The sequence below is a fragment of the Crocuta crocuta genome, unplaced genomic scaffold, assembly GCF_008692635.1.
Source record: "Crocuta crocuta isolate KB4526 unplaced genomic scaffold, BGI_CrCroc_1.0 scaffold248, whole genome shotgun sequence".
Lineage (NCBI taxonomy): Eukaryota > Metazoa > Chordata > Mammalia > Carnivora > Hyaenidae > Crocuta > Crocuta crocuta.
The window spans coordinates 2156413-2169956 of NW_027532409.1; the positions used below are offsets into that span (position 1 = coordinate 2156413).

Sequence of the window (13544 nt, forward strand, 5' to 3'; positions counted from 1 at the left end):
GAAAGATGTCTCTGTCCCCCAGCCCAGGTGCTGGCTCGGAGCCCCTTACCACCTGCCCTCCTCCCTATGGGTCGTGAGGGAGGGGAGGCTGTGCTGCCAGGAGAGGCGGCCAGGGCTCAAACCTCGGTCTGTCTCACGTGCCCCACCCTGTCTGCAAGCCACCGTCACACCTTGTGCCCCAGCCTCCGAGGACTGTGGAGGTCAGCTAGCCTTCCATGTCACCCACGGTGCCTGACTCTGGCTGAGCACACAAGGGGTCAAAGCTGGAGGTGAGGAAAGGAGCCTGGGGAGTCAGAGAGCATCCAAGCACAGGGAGAGCTCAGAGTGAGGGCAGCCTCTGGGGGGGCCAGCCACTGGCTTCTTCCCACAGAACACACAGGGAGCCACAAAGGAGAGCCTGACCCTAAGGAACAGTGGGCTGGAGAAAGGGGCGGGGGCTCACCAATCTGACAAGCTGGCACATCCAAGACCCCCCGGAGCAAGTCCCCCAAGGGGCTGTTCTCGTCCAAGTGCTGTGGAAAGCAAAGCCCATGGTCGTCAGCACATCTGCTACATACATGCGCAGAAAGGGACGTCTGTGTGCGTGCGACGGACACCTCTTACAAGCACACGCATGACAACACAAACAGCACGTGTACTAGAAACCACGGACCCCACGGGTGTGACAGGACTGCAGGTGACTGGTGGCTGTACATGCACAGGTACATCCGACATTGCACGTGACAGGCATACACACAAGAGCCTGGGGATGGGGACTCTGCCCCACTGACACGGCTCTCACCTCCCTCTCAGGCTCCAGGGCCGCGGGGCTGACCATCTCTTCCACGTAGTTTGACGGAAACCACAGCTGCTTCTTCCCACCATAGTCCCCCCGCCACCTGTGGAAGTCACAGTGTGCTGACCCCAGCAGCCACCCCGAACTCCCACAGGGAGGGTACCCCTCGTCAGGGGCCCCGCACCTAACCAGGCTGCGGGAACACCACTGGGCGCACATACGTGGGACGGACACACCACCACAGCACAGTGGCCAGCGCACACGGGGCCCTCGCCTCCCAGCCCGCCATGGCCGCCACAGGCTCTGGGGACCGGGCTCACCAGCCGCCTTCTTGCTTCTCCACATTCTGGATGATGGCACTCTTCGTGAAAGTCAGCTCATCCTCTCTCTGGGCCTTGTAGTCAAAGAGTGCTTTGACCGCACACTGCAGAGGGTGGACCACTGGTTAGAGCGGGCAGCCCATCCTCGCCATCAGCCCTACGGGAGGCTCCAGGACACACGTGACCCAGAACCTCTGCCATGGAGGCTCCTCAGGGCGCGTGCGGAACACTGCAAGCCTCCGCCTGGGCCGCAGCGAGATCCTCGACTCTGCCCCCAGGAGCCAGGGCTGACAGGCTAGGAGTGTCTGCAGGTGCCCCGGTGCCTCCCCCAGGACCTGAAAGCTTATGGGCATGACGGGGACCCCATCATTCCTCATCTGGAAAGTAGGAGAAAGAACCTTCTCCCAGCCTCCCTGGCTGCTGAAGGGCAGAGCACAGCTCCTCACTCCTTAGAGAAAAAAGAAAGGTCCTTTCTGAGGGATCTGCACGTAGTGAGAGAGTGAGTAGCAAAGAACAAAGTGTCTTGGCCACTGTGGCCTACCCCTACCCTGCTGCCACCCGGGGAGCAAACAGGACTTACCCCAGGGAGCAGTCTGGAGGGGTCAGTGCTGACCCCCAGGAACAGGGACTGGGAGAGGGGTCAGCCCCAGGAGAGCTGTGGTCAGACACCAACCACACATCTCTCACAAGCTCTAAGGACTTGGGAAACCACAAACACCACTTCTCCACAACGACCACAGATGCACCCCCCTCCCCGCCCCCTGGAGAGAAATACAAGCCCTGAGCAGCCAGGAGCCTCTCTAGCTTCCTGCGCCCAGAGGCCCGAGGCTGTACCTTGAAAGTCGGCATAGGATTCGCCTCCACGTAGAAGCCAGGGTTGCGGCCCTCATACAGGGCCCCGTAGTCTGGCTCCTGGAAAGAGGACCGAGCGGTACACATGAACACCTGGAGCGGACAGGGCTGCTGGCTTCCCCGTGCCCCTGTCGCTGCGGCAGGCCTCCACATGGCCTTCCTCACCAGGGCAGGTCGGGCCCCTCCCCTGGCACCCGGTGCCCCAGCAACTCGGACCTGAGCAGGCACAGCTTCACCATTCCCTCTCTCCATGTTAACCCCTGAGGCCCACCCCACGGTTCGGAAACCTCTCCGTTCCTGAAGGCCCCAAAGCACTGCTGCAGAATCCCACGGGAGCCACGCACTCAACATCCTTTTGAGTGTGGGGCAGGGGCGCCCCACGCTGCCTATCCACCAAGCCCAGCCCCGGGCTCCAGGATCCACAGTCCTCTCCCTGGTCACCTGTGCTCGCCAATGCCAGGTCTCAAGCAGGCCTCCCGTCCTAGGCACCTTCCTTCAGTCCAAGTCCCGAGCCCTCCCCATCCCCGTGCCATCCGTGCAGCCTGTACCTCACTTGTCTCACCCCCGTGCCTCCGCCTTCTGCAGCCAACTCCCCCGCCCTGGTGACGTCCGGTCCACACCTGCTGGGTAAGCCTCTGGCCTTGAGCCTACATCTCCCTGCGTGAGCTCCAGGACCTCCTGATCCCACACCCCAGCTCGCAGGGGCTCCCCGCTCGAACACCTTCACCTAACGCATGCCAGTCCTCGCAGACACATCCTTGTGGAAGACATTCCCTCTGGGACACCGCACTCACACTGTGGCCCCAGCTGGGCAGGGTGACCCTCCTGGGAGCTTCATCCCTGGCTTCTGTGACCCACACACAGACAGTCCCGCCACCGCCCAGCAGCTAGCCCAGGGTCACCCTGCCCACCACGCCCCTGCAAGCACCGGGCCCTCACAGCTGTGCCGATCTTCTCCAGTGCCTCCTCGTTGATGGGATAGCGCAGCTTCATTTTGCGGTACAGCGGATGCTTCTCATAGTAGCTGATGAGGTCCACGAGGCTATCGAACTCTGAGTTGCCCAGGACCACCGTCTGGCCCTCCTGCTGGACGCGGCAATGCTTGATCTTGCCCTCGGCCCTTAACACAACAGCCACACGGGTCAGGGCAGCCCAGACTCAGGCGCAGCCCCACATCACCTACAGTGCCCAGAGGCCACACCCCTCACCGGAAGGAGATGGCGTAGGAGTTGGGCTCATTCCGTTTCCTCACCAGGAAGGCCCCATCCCGGGGGACACGCATCAGCATGTGCTCGGCCTGAGCTCTGGTCAGGCTGGCATGGTACCACCTGAAGACAGGCCAAAGTCAAGCCCTGGTCATCGCCACTCAGGTGCCCCACCCAGCCCTCGGCCCCTCCCTCACTCTTTGCTCTCGTGGGCATTGGTCTGCGGGACAGGCTCTGAGAGGCGCATCTCAAATTCGTTGCAGCGTAGGGGCACCTGCTGGTAGTGCGTGATGAGGTCATAGAGCGAGTCAAAGACCAGGTTGTCTGTCAAGAAGAACTTGGGGGCCCCAGCGTCCTGCCGAGAGTGGATCCGGCAGTGCTGGACTTTCCCATTCCGCCTGGGGGAAGACAGGGAGGCAGTGAGGAGCAGGTCGGGAGCAAGCGAGGTGCCTAAGCTGTTCAGGTGCAGGGTGGCCCTGAAGGAGGGCTTCAAAGCACCCTGAGAAGTATATGTGTGTGTGTGCGTGTGAGGAGATCGCATTCCATCGGGGAGCCTGTGGCAGAGACCAACCATAGACTGTGGTGGTGTCCGGGAGGTGCTGCACTGGAGTGTACACGCGCCAGGAGTAGGTTACCAGAAAGAGAGGGTATAGTCGCCCACGAAGGTCTCGCTCTCTCGCACGAGGAAGGAGCCATCAGGGGCCCCGGTCTCGATGCAGTACTCCGTGAGCAGGCGCTCGGCTATGTGCCGCCCATCCCGTCCTGCCCCGAGCTTCCCGTGGAACCACTTCTCACTGGAGTGCAGCTCTGTGCTGCCACTGGCCTGTGGGGGGAGGGTGACAGCAAAGACACTCGGTGACTCTGACCCCGGCCCAGCCCCCAGCCCTGGGCTGGCCCCTCACCTCCTTGGGCTCCTCCTCATCTTCATTGCCCTGGTCGTTGCTGGTCTCCTCAGAGTAGTAGATCTTGCTGCTGGTCAGGACAAAGTAGTGGGGATACCACTCCTGGGAGAGACAGAAGTGGGGCCCGTGAACGGAGGCCTTCTCCCACGGTGCCCCTCCCCATGCTTGGCCCGACCTGGCCCTCACGTGGTTCACAGGGTCCTCCAGGTAGAGGATGCCGTTCTTGATCGAGTTGCTGATATCGTTCTCTGAGTACATCACTGACGTAGGCACCTCCTCATAGGCACTGCCCTCTGCCAGCTTCTTGTGCTATGGGGACAGGCCAGGACATGGCAGTGCCCCCCAGTCCCAGCGCCCCTCCTCCTCACCCAGGCTGCAATGGCCTGGGAGGGGTGCTGGGAAGTGTGGGGGCCCCACCCCTACCTTGATAAGGATCTTCCTCTTGAGCTGGTTGGGTGAGGGGAGTCCATCGGCAGCGATGTCCACAGGCTTGGTGAGGAGTGTGTCCCCAAGCACCTTCTTGAAGTACTGTGCCATGTTCCTCTGCTGGGCGATGCTGCAATGGTCCTCAATGGACAGGATGACCGGGTACCTAAAATGTAAGGAGCTAGTGCAGTGACAGACGCCTTACAATTTTGAGGGGTCAGTGCTCAGTCCAAACACCCCCTCAGAGACGGAGGCGTTAGGAACCAAGGGCCTGGCAGCCCTGTCCATAGGGAAAGCTACCCAGAGAAGATGCTGGCCTTGGTCGCTGGAAGGGTGGAGAAGGTCCCACAGGGGCACCAAAGGGTGCAAGAGGAACAAAGGGATGGGACTACACAGACAGAGGTCCCCAGAGTTGGTCCAGCTATGGGGGCTCTCCCAGCAGTGCAAGAGACGGCCCACCAGCAAGAAGGTAAGGAGAGCTAGGCATCACCCTGCAGTTAGTTGCTGGGGCCCCTGCTGATCCCTTCCAGCAAGGTGTGAGGGACTCGTGAGCACGGGTACGGGTGAACACGGACTGCAGGACAGCAGGTGGGGACGGGGACCACTCTCTGGGCTGTGAAGGGAAAGGGGTTGGCAGGACAATGGCCTAGAGTCCAGGGTTAAGGAGGTATTTTGTGAGGATGGGAGAGCTTTAGTTTGCTCCACAAGCTAGGGAAAAACCATGAAGAGGGCAGACCATGGATGTAAGAAACAGGAAGGAGCTTAGGAAGAATGGGTCAAGTAAACAAACAGCAAGAAAGGAGAGGCCCAAAAGGACGAAAGTAAGAAAAAGCGGGATGTGGGGACAGGGCACTGGAGGGGACCCTCTGCCACAGGACAGAGCAGGAGCCAAGCTAACCCTAGCCCTCGCCCCATCCCCCACTCACTCTGAGGCCACAAAGGCGTGCTCCTTGATGGTGTGCAGGACGTCTGAGAACTTGATCTTGGTGGTAAGGGTGTGTCCATGGTAAATGACTGGCATCCCATCTGGGCCATCCCAGCAGTCCACTGGAGAGCAACACAACCATAGTCAAGAGGGCAGGCCCCCCCCAACCTCCTCCCCCAGCCCCGGCCCCCACGCACACTCAATGCAGCGACAGCCCATCCGCAGGCAGCGAGCATAGGCTTCCAGGGAGGACTCGCTGGAGAACTGGTCCCCAGTCAGGTACCTGGACAGGGAAGGAGAGGCAAGGGCGGGTGCGTGAGTGCCTCCCTCCCAAGGGTGGCCCGGGTGGGGCCCGAGGGTGGCACTTACGTGTTGTGGGAGGAGGAGATCCAGTAGTGGGAGAGCGGGTTGTTCATGGTGTCCGGGCACACTGCGTCCAGCTGCGAGTTCCACACGCTGTTCTCTTTGGAGAACAGGAAGGTGACAAACTGTTCAGGAATGGGCAGGAAAAGAAAGACAAAGTGAGCACCTACCCCAGCCTGCGGGCATGGCAGTGCTGGGACGGAGAGACGCTCAGTGTCCACTGTGGTGAGCAAGGGAAACGGTGGGGGGAGCGAGGGGGCAACCCTAAGGAGAATCTGGCTCCTGGAACCCAGGTGGGGTTCTGGGCAGCACCCCCCACCCTGACAGGTGAAAGGCAAGGCTCACCTCATCCAGGAAGAAGTATGGCTCTTCAATCTCTCGCAGGGGGTCTCGGAGAAAGCTGAGCATGAATTCTTGCACCTGAAGCCGGTCAACGGCCCACAGCTCCTGGTGGGGGCGGGGTGGTGAGGAGCACATGAGACGCCGCTAGTGACGAGTCCAGTCCCCACCCCCTCAGCCAGGCACCCTGGCGCTGCCCAGTCCAGTCATACCCCCTGGTACTCGAGGAGGAACTGCTGGAACTCAGGAAGGGACACACGACAGAGCTCTGGCCGCTCTCCCGCCCTGTGGGGAAGAAGGGGAAGTACCTGGCAGCCAGCTGGCTGGCGCAGCCTGGACAGTGAGGGGCCCCTCGGAAGGCAGAGCCCAGCTCCTGGCCAGCACAGCTGCCCCAAAGGGTCCAGCATGGCTCACCCCCTCCCACTGCCTCCCACCTACACTGGGAGGGACCAGGGGAGAACCCCACCGCCCCACTTCAAACCAAACCTCAGGGCACTGGCTTCCAAGAAGGGGAGGTCCATCTGCAGGAGACAGAACCTGGTCAGCCCTGGGAGGCCACGTGGGAAAAGGGCTTTCAGGAAGAAAGGCTGGGGCAAGAGACAGGGGCAGGCCTCAAGGAGAAGAGCTGGAGAAATGGCACCCAAAAGCCCTCAAGCAGGGCAGCGGGGCTGATGCAAGCGGGGCTTGGGCTGGGGCGGGAGAGCAGGGGCAGGGGCCGTGGGAGGGAAGGTGGCTCATGCACCGTCTTCTGGGCGCTGTACATGAGGCTGCGGTACAGCTGAGCAAACTGCCCGTAGGTGATGTCGCTGCTGCGCTGCTCCAGGTCCTGCACAGCACAGGACAGGACTCCAGTGAGGCCCGCAGCGTGGGGCTCCCAGGCTGCCCCCACTGACGGCCTGTAGACGGCCTGGGAATCCCTTACCGTCAGACGCTCTCGGAGAAAGCGCATGTTGGGGACCCGATAGTTGACCTGGGACAGCATGTTCTTCAGGTCCTTGGCTGATATACTGAGGAAAGAGACATTCCCAGTGCTGTCACCCAACCTCTCATGACTTCTGACCTATGGGCTGAGTCCACCTGGGGCTGGACAGGTAAGTACTACCCTTAGACCTGCATTTCTGATGGGGAGACTAAATCAGAACCCTTGGGGTGACCAAGGGAAGTCCCCTCCTTTCTCTGGGCCTCAGTTTTTCCTCATCCGAGCAAAGAAAAAGGCCATGATTCTTGCAAGCAAGGAGCAAACGGGCCGAGGGAAGTGGGTCAGGCACTCAAGCCTGTACCTCTGGCCCCCAGGTTCTCCCAGAGGCTGTTGGCCTACACAGAACACAGGGAGGCAGCCTCCCCCTGCTGAATTTCCAGGCCCCACGCATTCACTCACATAGTCCCTGTGAGGGGCATCTCAACAGTGATTCCTCATCAGTCACCTGGAATGCTGGGAGTTTGCGCCTCAATACCCGGCACTGGTGGTGGCAGTGGGGGCGGGGAAGGTCCTGCTCAGTGAACTACCACTGCTGGTGACTGGGCACTCTCCTGGGGTCTGACGGGGAACCATCCCTGCCCTCTAAAGCCCAGGATTTGAGGACAGGGGACACTGCTGGGCCCTGGCAACAGAATGGAAAAGATGGAGGAAAGGGAGGCTTTCCGCTCCTCCCCCTGACAGCCTGGCAGGCAGCAGCAAAACTTCCTTCCAGGATTTGGCTCTGTACCGAGTGGTCTTAGCTGGTACTGGCAAGTGCTGTTCAGCAAGTGCGCACTCTATGCAGGCACCGGCTCACCTGACCCCAGTCACCAGGAGGGAGCCTGTGAGGGTCCTTGCTTTGTAGGCTAGGAAACTCGCTGCACCACCAAGCTTTCCCCCTGTGGACTCTGCCACCAGCATTACGAGCAAGTTGTTATCTGACCGAAACACTTGTCTTGACCCTGCTAACCTCTCTGGCTACAATCCCTTTCTCTGCTCCCCTTCACAGCAGCACCTTGAAGGAGCCATCCACACTCCTTTTCCCTCCCTGAACCCCCTTCTCCACTCAAGGTCACCAACAACCTCTGTGCTGTCCAGTCCAAAGGCACCTCTCTGTCTTCAACACACTTGACAAGGCCTGGCACAGCTGACCACTCCCTCTTCCCCAGGTTTCCAAAACTCCACCCTCCGGGTTTTCCTCTTACCTCACAGGCTGGTACTTCCTTGGCCAGCCCCTCTTCACCTCTCCAATCCCCAGTGTCCCAATGGCCTGGGATCAGCTGCTAGCCCTCTTCCCTTTTTGTGCTCTGCTTACCCCGCCCCAAGGTGATCTCCAGCCTCATGGTTTGTGGAAGGAACATCTCTACACTCCTGAGGTTAACACCTCCTGCCCCAACTTCTCCCTGAAACTCATTCTACCTACCTGCAAACTCCATGGCTCTACCGGGACATCCAAGGGCATCATAAAACTTAACACGCCCCAAATGAACCCGTAAACTCCCCAAATGTGCTCCTCCCATGGCCTTCCTCCATCTCAGTCAATGGCAACTCCACCTTTCCAGACGCTCCAGCCAAAAAGCTTACTGTTATCCCGGACTCCTCTTTGTTTTGCACGCCAAAACCAATATTGGGAAATCCTACTGGGTTCTATCTTCAAAATACAGCAGAGCCCAGGGGTGCCTGGATGGCTCAGTCAGTTAAGCGTCCAACCCTTAACCTCAGCTCACTCAGGTCATGATCTCACAGCTTTTGAGACCGAGCCCCACATCGGGCTCTGTGGGAGCCTGCTTGGGATTCTCTCTCTCTCCAAATAAATAAACTTAAAAACAACATTAGAGCCCAAATCCGACCACTTCCTCCCGCCCCAAGCCCTCTTATCTTCCACCTGGAACGCTGTTGTGGCTGCCTGACTGAGCTCTCTGGCTCTGTCCTGCCCTAGACTCTAGACTCTCCTGTGCAACTCAAGTCAGGTCACCAGACTCCTCCCTTCAAAGCCTTCTGTGGTTTTCCAGCTCTTTCACAGCAACAATCAAAAGCCCTTACCATGACCTGATCTCTGTCCTCCATCTCTCCTTGGCCCCTATGTCACACAATAGCTTCAAAGGCATGAGCTTCAGAAGACACCCCCGCACACACTGCAGGCCCCTGACCCTCTCTGCAGGACACCCAGAGCCAGTTCTCCATTTCCTGTCTCTGTCCCCAGCGGCAGGCCACACAGCTTATAGTCCCTGGCCTCTCTGGCCAGCCTGCACCAAGGCCATCAGAGGGCTTTCTGCAGGAGGTTACTTGTGCCAGAAACACTCGCCTGCCCCCCAGGAGGCAGGGCCCCCGGGTCCTTTGGTTCTCCAAGCAGCTGCTCAGAGACATGGCTACCGTTCTGGCTGCCCCAACCCACCTGCTGGGCTACAGCCGCAGCTCAATACCTACCGATCCTCACGATTCCGATCCACTGAGTAGAACTGCTTCCGCAGCCACCTGGAAGGAGAGAAGTCTGAAGTGAGAACAACTTCTCCAGCCAGGGTAGTTCTGGGGAGGTCAGCAGGCAGTGTCTGGGCTCACAAAGGCCTGTGTCCCCCCTGCCTCTGCTCCCTAGAACCCAATGCCCCCAACCCTAACCATGTCAGGGGTGGTTCTTACCTCTCAATCTGCAGAGGTGTAGCCGCCTGCAATGTATCTTCCATCAGCCAAGTTAACCCCTTGATCCACATGTTCACTTCATCCTCAGATGTAGCTGTGATCAAGGGGCAAATAGCTGAACTGAGGACACATACTTCCTGCTGAGCCAGGAGCCGATAGATATTTGCCTCTAAACTACCCCCTACCTCCTGCAGACCCTTGACTCCTACCTTGGAGGCTCAGGGTCTTCAGGCGGAATTCCATCCCATACAGTATGACAAAGCAGTGTGACTGGTCTGTTCGGAAAGCAGGGTCCTCTTGGTAGCGATCAAAATCCCGTGAGGTCTTCCCTGGGCGGATCTCCTTGATTTCTCGAATGTCAACTAGGAAGACAGAGAAGAGGCCAAGACCAGGCTGGGGTCTCCGAGTCCACGCCAAAATGAGGTCAGCCTGGTTTCCTCACTCATTCCCACAGTCTCCCTCAGGGAAGGATGACAAAGAGAGACACCTTGTCCAGGGGCAGAGCAGGAACACCCACAGTCCCACTAGGTGGTAAAAGAGAGCTGGGCTCAGCCTAAGCATAGGCCTCTACTAAAAGCTGAGCTGTCTGGGGAAGTAGGCAACCCCATCCTGTGTACCTTCCCTTGCTGAGAATGTAGGCAGGTCACTCTGACCTGGAAAAAAGCTGGACTCTAGAGAGAGAAATGGGGACTAAGGCTATTCTATGAGGACCATTTCTGACATGAAGCACACAAATCAAATTGTAAAGTCCCAGGGTTCAGCTAGGTAGACCCAAGTATGTCTCAGGATCCGTGGGAGAAATAAGGGATCAGGCCCAGGGCATTGATGTGCCCCTAAAATGGCTCACCACTACAGACATGCCCAAGCAAGTCTCAGCAAGGGGCGTGGCAGTGGGTATCCAAAGGGACATTTCCCCATCCTGGCTGTTGAAGGGCCTGCATGTGCTCCCCTGCCCTCTCACGGTACAGATCAGGGAAGCACAGGAGCCTGAATGGCAGACGACCTGCCTCAGCCACTAATAAGGGAGATGACGCTGAGTGACTCATTTAACTTCTTCCAGTCTCAGCTTTTTCATATATAAAGCCAAAGGCTTGACTGAATTTCTCTAGAAAACAAGGTGGTAGAAAAAGCATGCATGGACTCTAGGACTATCCTGCCTGGACTAAAATCCCAGCTCTACCTCCCATTAGCTGTGTGACATCAGCACCGTGACAACTACTCTGACCCACTGTTTCATCTGTTAACACAGGCAACAGTAACAGTGAAGGTGTAAGATCAAAAGTCGTAACAGCCAAAACTGCCCAGCCCTGTATGTGGCACCCAGGAGCTCAGTCAATGTAGGTTCCCTCCCTCTGCTCCCTCACTGAAGTATGCTTGGGGCACAGGCCTGGAGAGGGCCCTAGCACTGTGCAGCACAGAGACGGGCTGCCCCAGCCACACACCCATACGATCCCCGGTGCTGGCTGCGACCCTGGACAGGGGGCAGACTTTCCAAGCCAGATAAAGAGACAGCTTTAGGGAGGATCTCTTCAAACAGAAGCAGCCTTGTTTAGCCACCAGAGAGGACTCTCCCTGAGCAGTGTCCTGGCACTAGAGCCCCTTCAAATATTCTCAACCCAGAGTAGTTCTAGCACACTAGCATCCACCCCAGAGCCCTCTCAGCTCCAACTGTACACCACCCTGGCTGGAATGCCCTAAGGGGTCCAAATCCCCAGGCCCTCTTCCTGCCCTTCCAGCCACAGGTGTGCCCCATCTATCCTACCTGAAATAGAGGCACTGCTTCCAGCCCCAACCCCAGCTGCCCCCATCACAGCATTATTGGTTCTACCTGGAACTCGCTCCTTGCTCCCTTGCCTTCATCAACCCTTCACAGGCCTGGTCCTCCCGCTGAAAGCCCTCCTCTCCCCCCTCCCCCGCCGTCCTCTTTACCAATGAGCTACCCTTCCTAAGTTTTCTGAATCCTTCTAACACTGTTCTGATCCCTCCCAAGGCCGCTCACTGAGGAGTACATGCTCCTTCTCTGGCCTTCAAGGCCCTTCCTGGTGGGGCTCAGTGATTTACACCCCCAGCTTCTTCCTTCCCATCTTTTCTGCTCCATCTAAACTAAGCTGGACCAAGTGCAAAACCAGCCAGTGCGTCCTATCACCCATTTTGTCCCAGTCCCTAGGGTGGACCGTCTACCTTCTAGGCTCCATCCTCACCCTCCAAAGACCCAACTCAGAAGCCTACAGAATCACATCCATGACTCCTTGTGGCAATACGTGTGTGTGTGTGTGTGTGTGTGTGTGTGTGTGTGTGTGTGAGAGAGAGAGAGAGAGAGAGAGAGAGAGAGAGAGAGAGAGAGAGGGAGAGAGGGAGGGAGGGAGGGAGAGAACATTCCTCATCTCCCCCCAGGCCAGGCATGCTGAAGGACTGAATGAACAAATGAAAAAAGCAGGCACACGGGGGAAGGGGCCACAAAAAGGAGGGGGGGGGAGCATTTAGAAGGAAGGAGTTACACTCAGGTAGAAACCCAGAGAGTGGGGGGAACTGAGTCACAAAAACCCAGCCTAAGAAGATAGTTTCCAAGGATGGAAGGAGGAGCTGAACAGGGGAAATGCCCAGATCAGAAACTGCAGAATAACCACAACCCCTGCCCTTTGAAACAGAAACCAGCACACTTTTCCGGTGCAGAGCTGCTGTCATTCCCTCCCACACCTCTCACAAAGGCACACAACCTCACACACACAAACGCATCTAGGCCAGGGCCTACATGCTCCACAGTCTGGGCCCTTCCTCTCAGCTGCCTGCCCATCATTAGATGTAGTCCGTGACATGCCAACTGCTCCGCAGTCAGCTAAAGGGTCAACTGGAAGCCTAGGGCCAGGCCTCATGGAGCCCTGCGTGGGTGCAGGAGCATGTGCCCACACTCACACACACGCACACACAGCCAACAAGCCCAGGAGAAGTTCTGGCCTGCCCTGTGCTCCCCGGAGCATTCCCGAGACCAGGCCAGAGGCAGAACGGGATCCTGCCTAAGACAGGAACCAGGTAGGCACAGAGCAGCTCCAGGCCAGGCGTCCGTCCAAGTATCCTCAGCTCCCACGTGGCCACACTTGATCCCTTGTACTTCCCCCACATAAGAAAGTGCCAGCCTGGTCCTGATAACTTCCAAGTGCATCAAGACAACAGCAGGCTGTAAAGGACGTGACGCCTGGTGAGATGCTCTACTACGTTCTTAAAAGTCATATCCTGTGTCACCTCCCAACCTCACTTCCCATCCTCCTGCCTCCCAGACACAGAAGGGTCTCCTTTCCTAAGAGGGCCAGGACTGGTCCCCCAGGGACTGCCATCAGGGGAGGAGTCTCTCTGGGACAGGCATGGCCTTTGCCTTAGCTGGGGGGAGAGGGAGGCCAAGCCACGCCAGCTGTCTGGGTCAGAACTACAGTGGAACAGGAAGGGCAGGGACAGAGACCCTCCCAGGACCTGGGAGCTTGGAGAGGAGAGGAGAACTACTTGGAAGAACAGGAGAGTAGCGCTCTGTTTCCAGAGACCCATGACCCAGCACTCATCACCTACTCACAACCACGGAAAAACAATATTCAAGAACACTGGGGAAAAGAAAAGCCAGGGTACTGAGCGGCCCTAGGGAGGCTGGAAATGAGGACAAGGGCAGGATCCCACAACCGGGGGGCCTGTGGCCAGGCCAGCCTACTGTGTGGCACATTGAGAGTGTAGGGCTTTCACCGACAAAGGTCCATCTTCCAGCTCACTCCACCCTAAGAGGGCCTGGGGTTCCATCAGCACAATGTGGCCAAGCTCAGCCTGTCTGGAGGCAGGGTGGGCTGACTCCTCCCAGGACC

The 13544-nt window shown here is 58.3% G+C and overlaps 1 protein-coding gene across 2 annotated transcripts in view; it reads right to left on the bottom strand.

Moving 5' to 3' along the window:
- PLCG1 (phospholipase C gamma 1) overlaps window positions 1-13544 on the bottom strand; it is a 37165-nt gene that overhangs the window by 5609 nt on the left and 18012 nt on the right. For both annotated transcript variants that reach the window (XM_077778891.1, XM_077778890.1), the window contains exons 2-23: window positions 9912-10064; window positions 9703-9796; window positions 9493-9540; window positions 7030-7114; window positions 6850-6933; window positions 6594-6628; window positions 6320-6392; window positions 6114-6215; window positions 5775-5893; window positions 5603-5688; window positions 5407-5527; window positions 4478-4646; window positions 4241-4363; window positions 4055-4156; window positions 3788-3975; window positions 3350-3550; window positions 3156-3275; window positions 2887-3067; window positions 1930-2007; window positions 1096-1199; window positions 782-878; window positions 443-512 (exon numbers count right to left, since the gene is read on the bottom strand). In XM_077778891.1, the coding sequence (XP_077635017.1) occupies window positions 443-512; window positions 782-878; window positions 1096-1199; window positions 1930-2007; window positions 2887-3067; window positions 3156-3275; window positions 3350-3550; window positions 3788-3975; window positions 4055-4156; window positions 4241-4363; window positions 4478-4646; window positions 5407-5527; window positions 5603-5688; window positions 5775-5893; window positions 6114-6215; window positions 6320-6392; window positions 6594-6628; window positions 6850-6933; window positions 7030-7114; window positions 9493-9540; window positions 9703-9796; window positions 9912-10064 (2433 nt within the window). The remainder of the gene's footprint in view (window positions 1-442; window positions 513-781; window positions 879-1095; window positions 1200-1929; window positions 2008-2886; window positions 3068-3155; window positions 3276-3349; window positions 3551-3787; window positions 3976-4054; window positions 4157-4240; window positions 4364-4477; window positions 4647-5406; window positions 5528-5602; window positions 5689-5774; window positions 5894-6113; window positions 6216-6319; window positions 6393-6593; window positions 6629-6849; window positions 6934-7029; window positions 7115-9492; window positions 9541-9702; window positions 9797-9911; window positions 10065-13544) is intronic.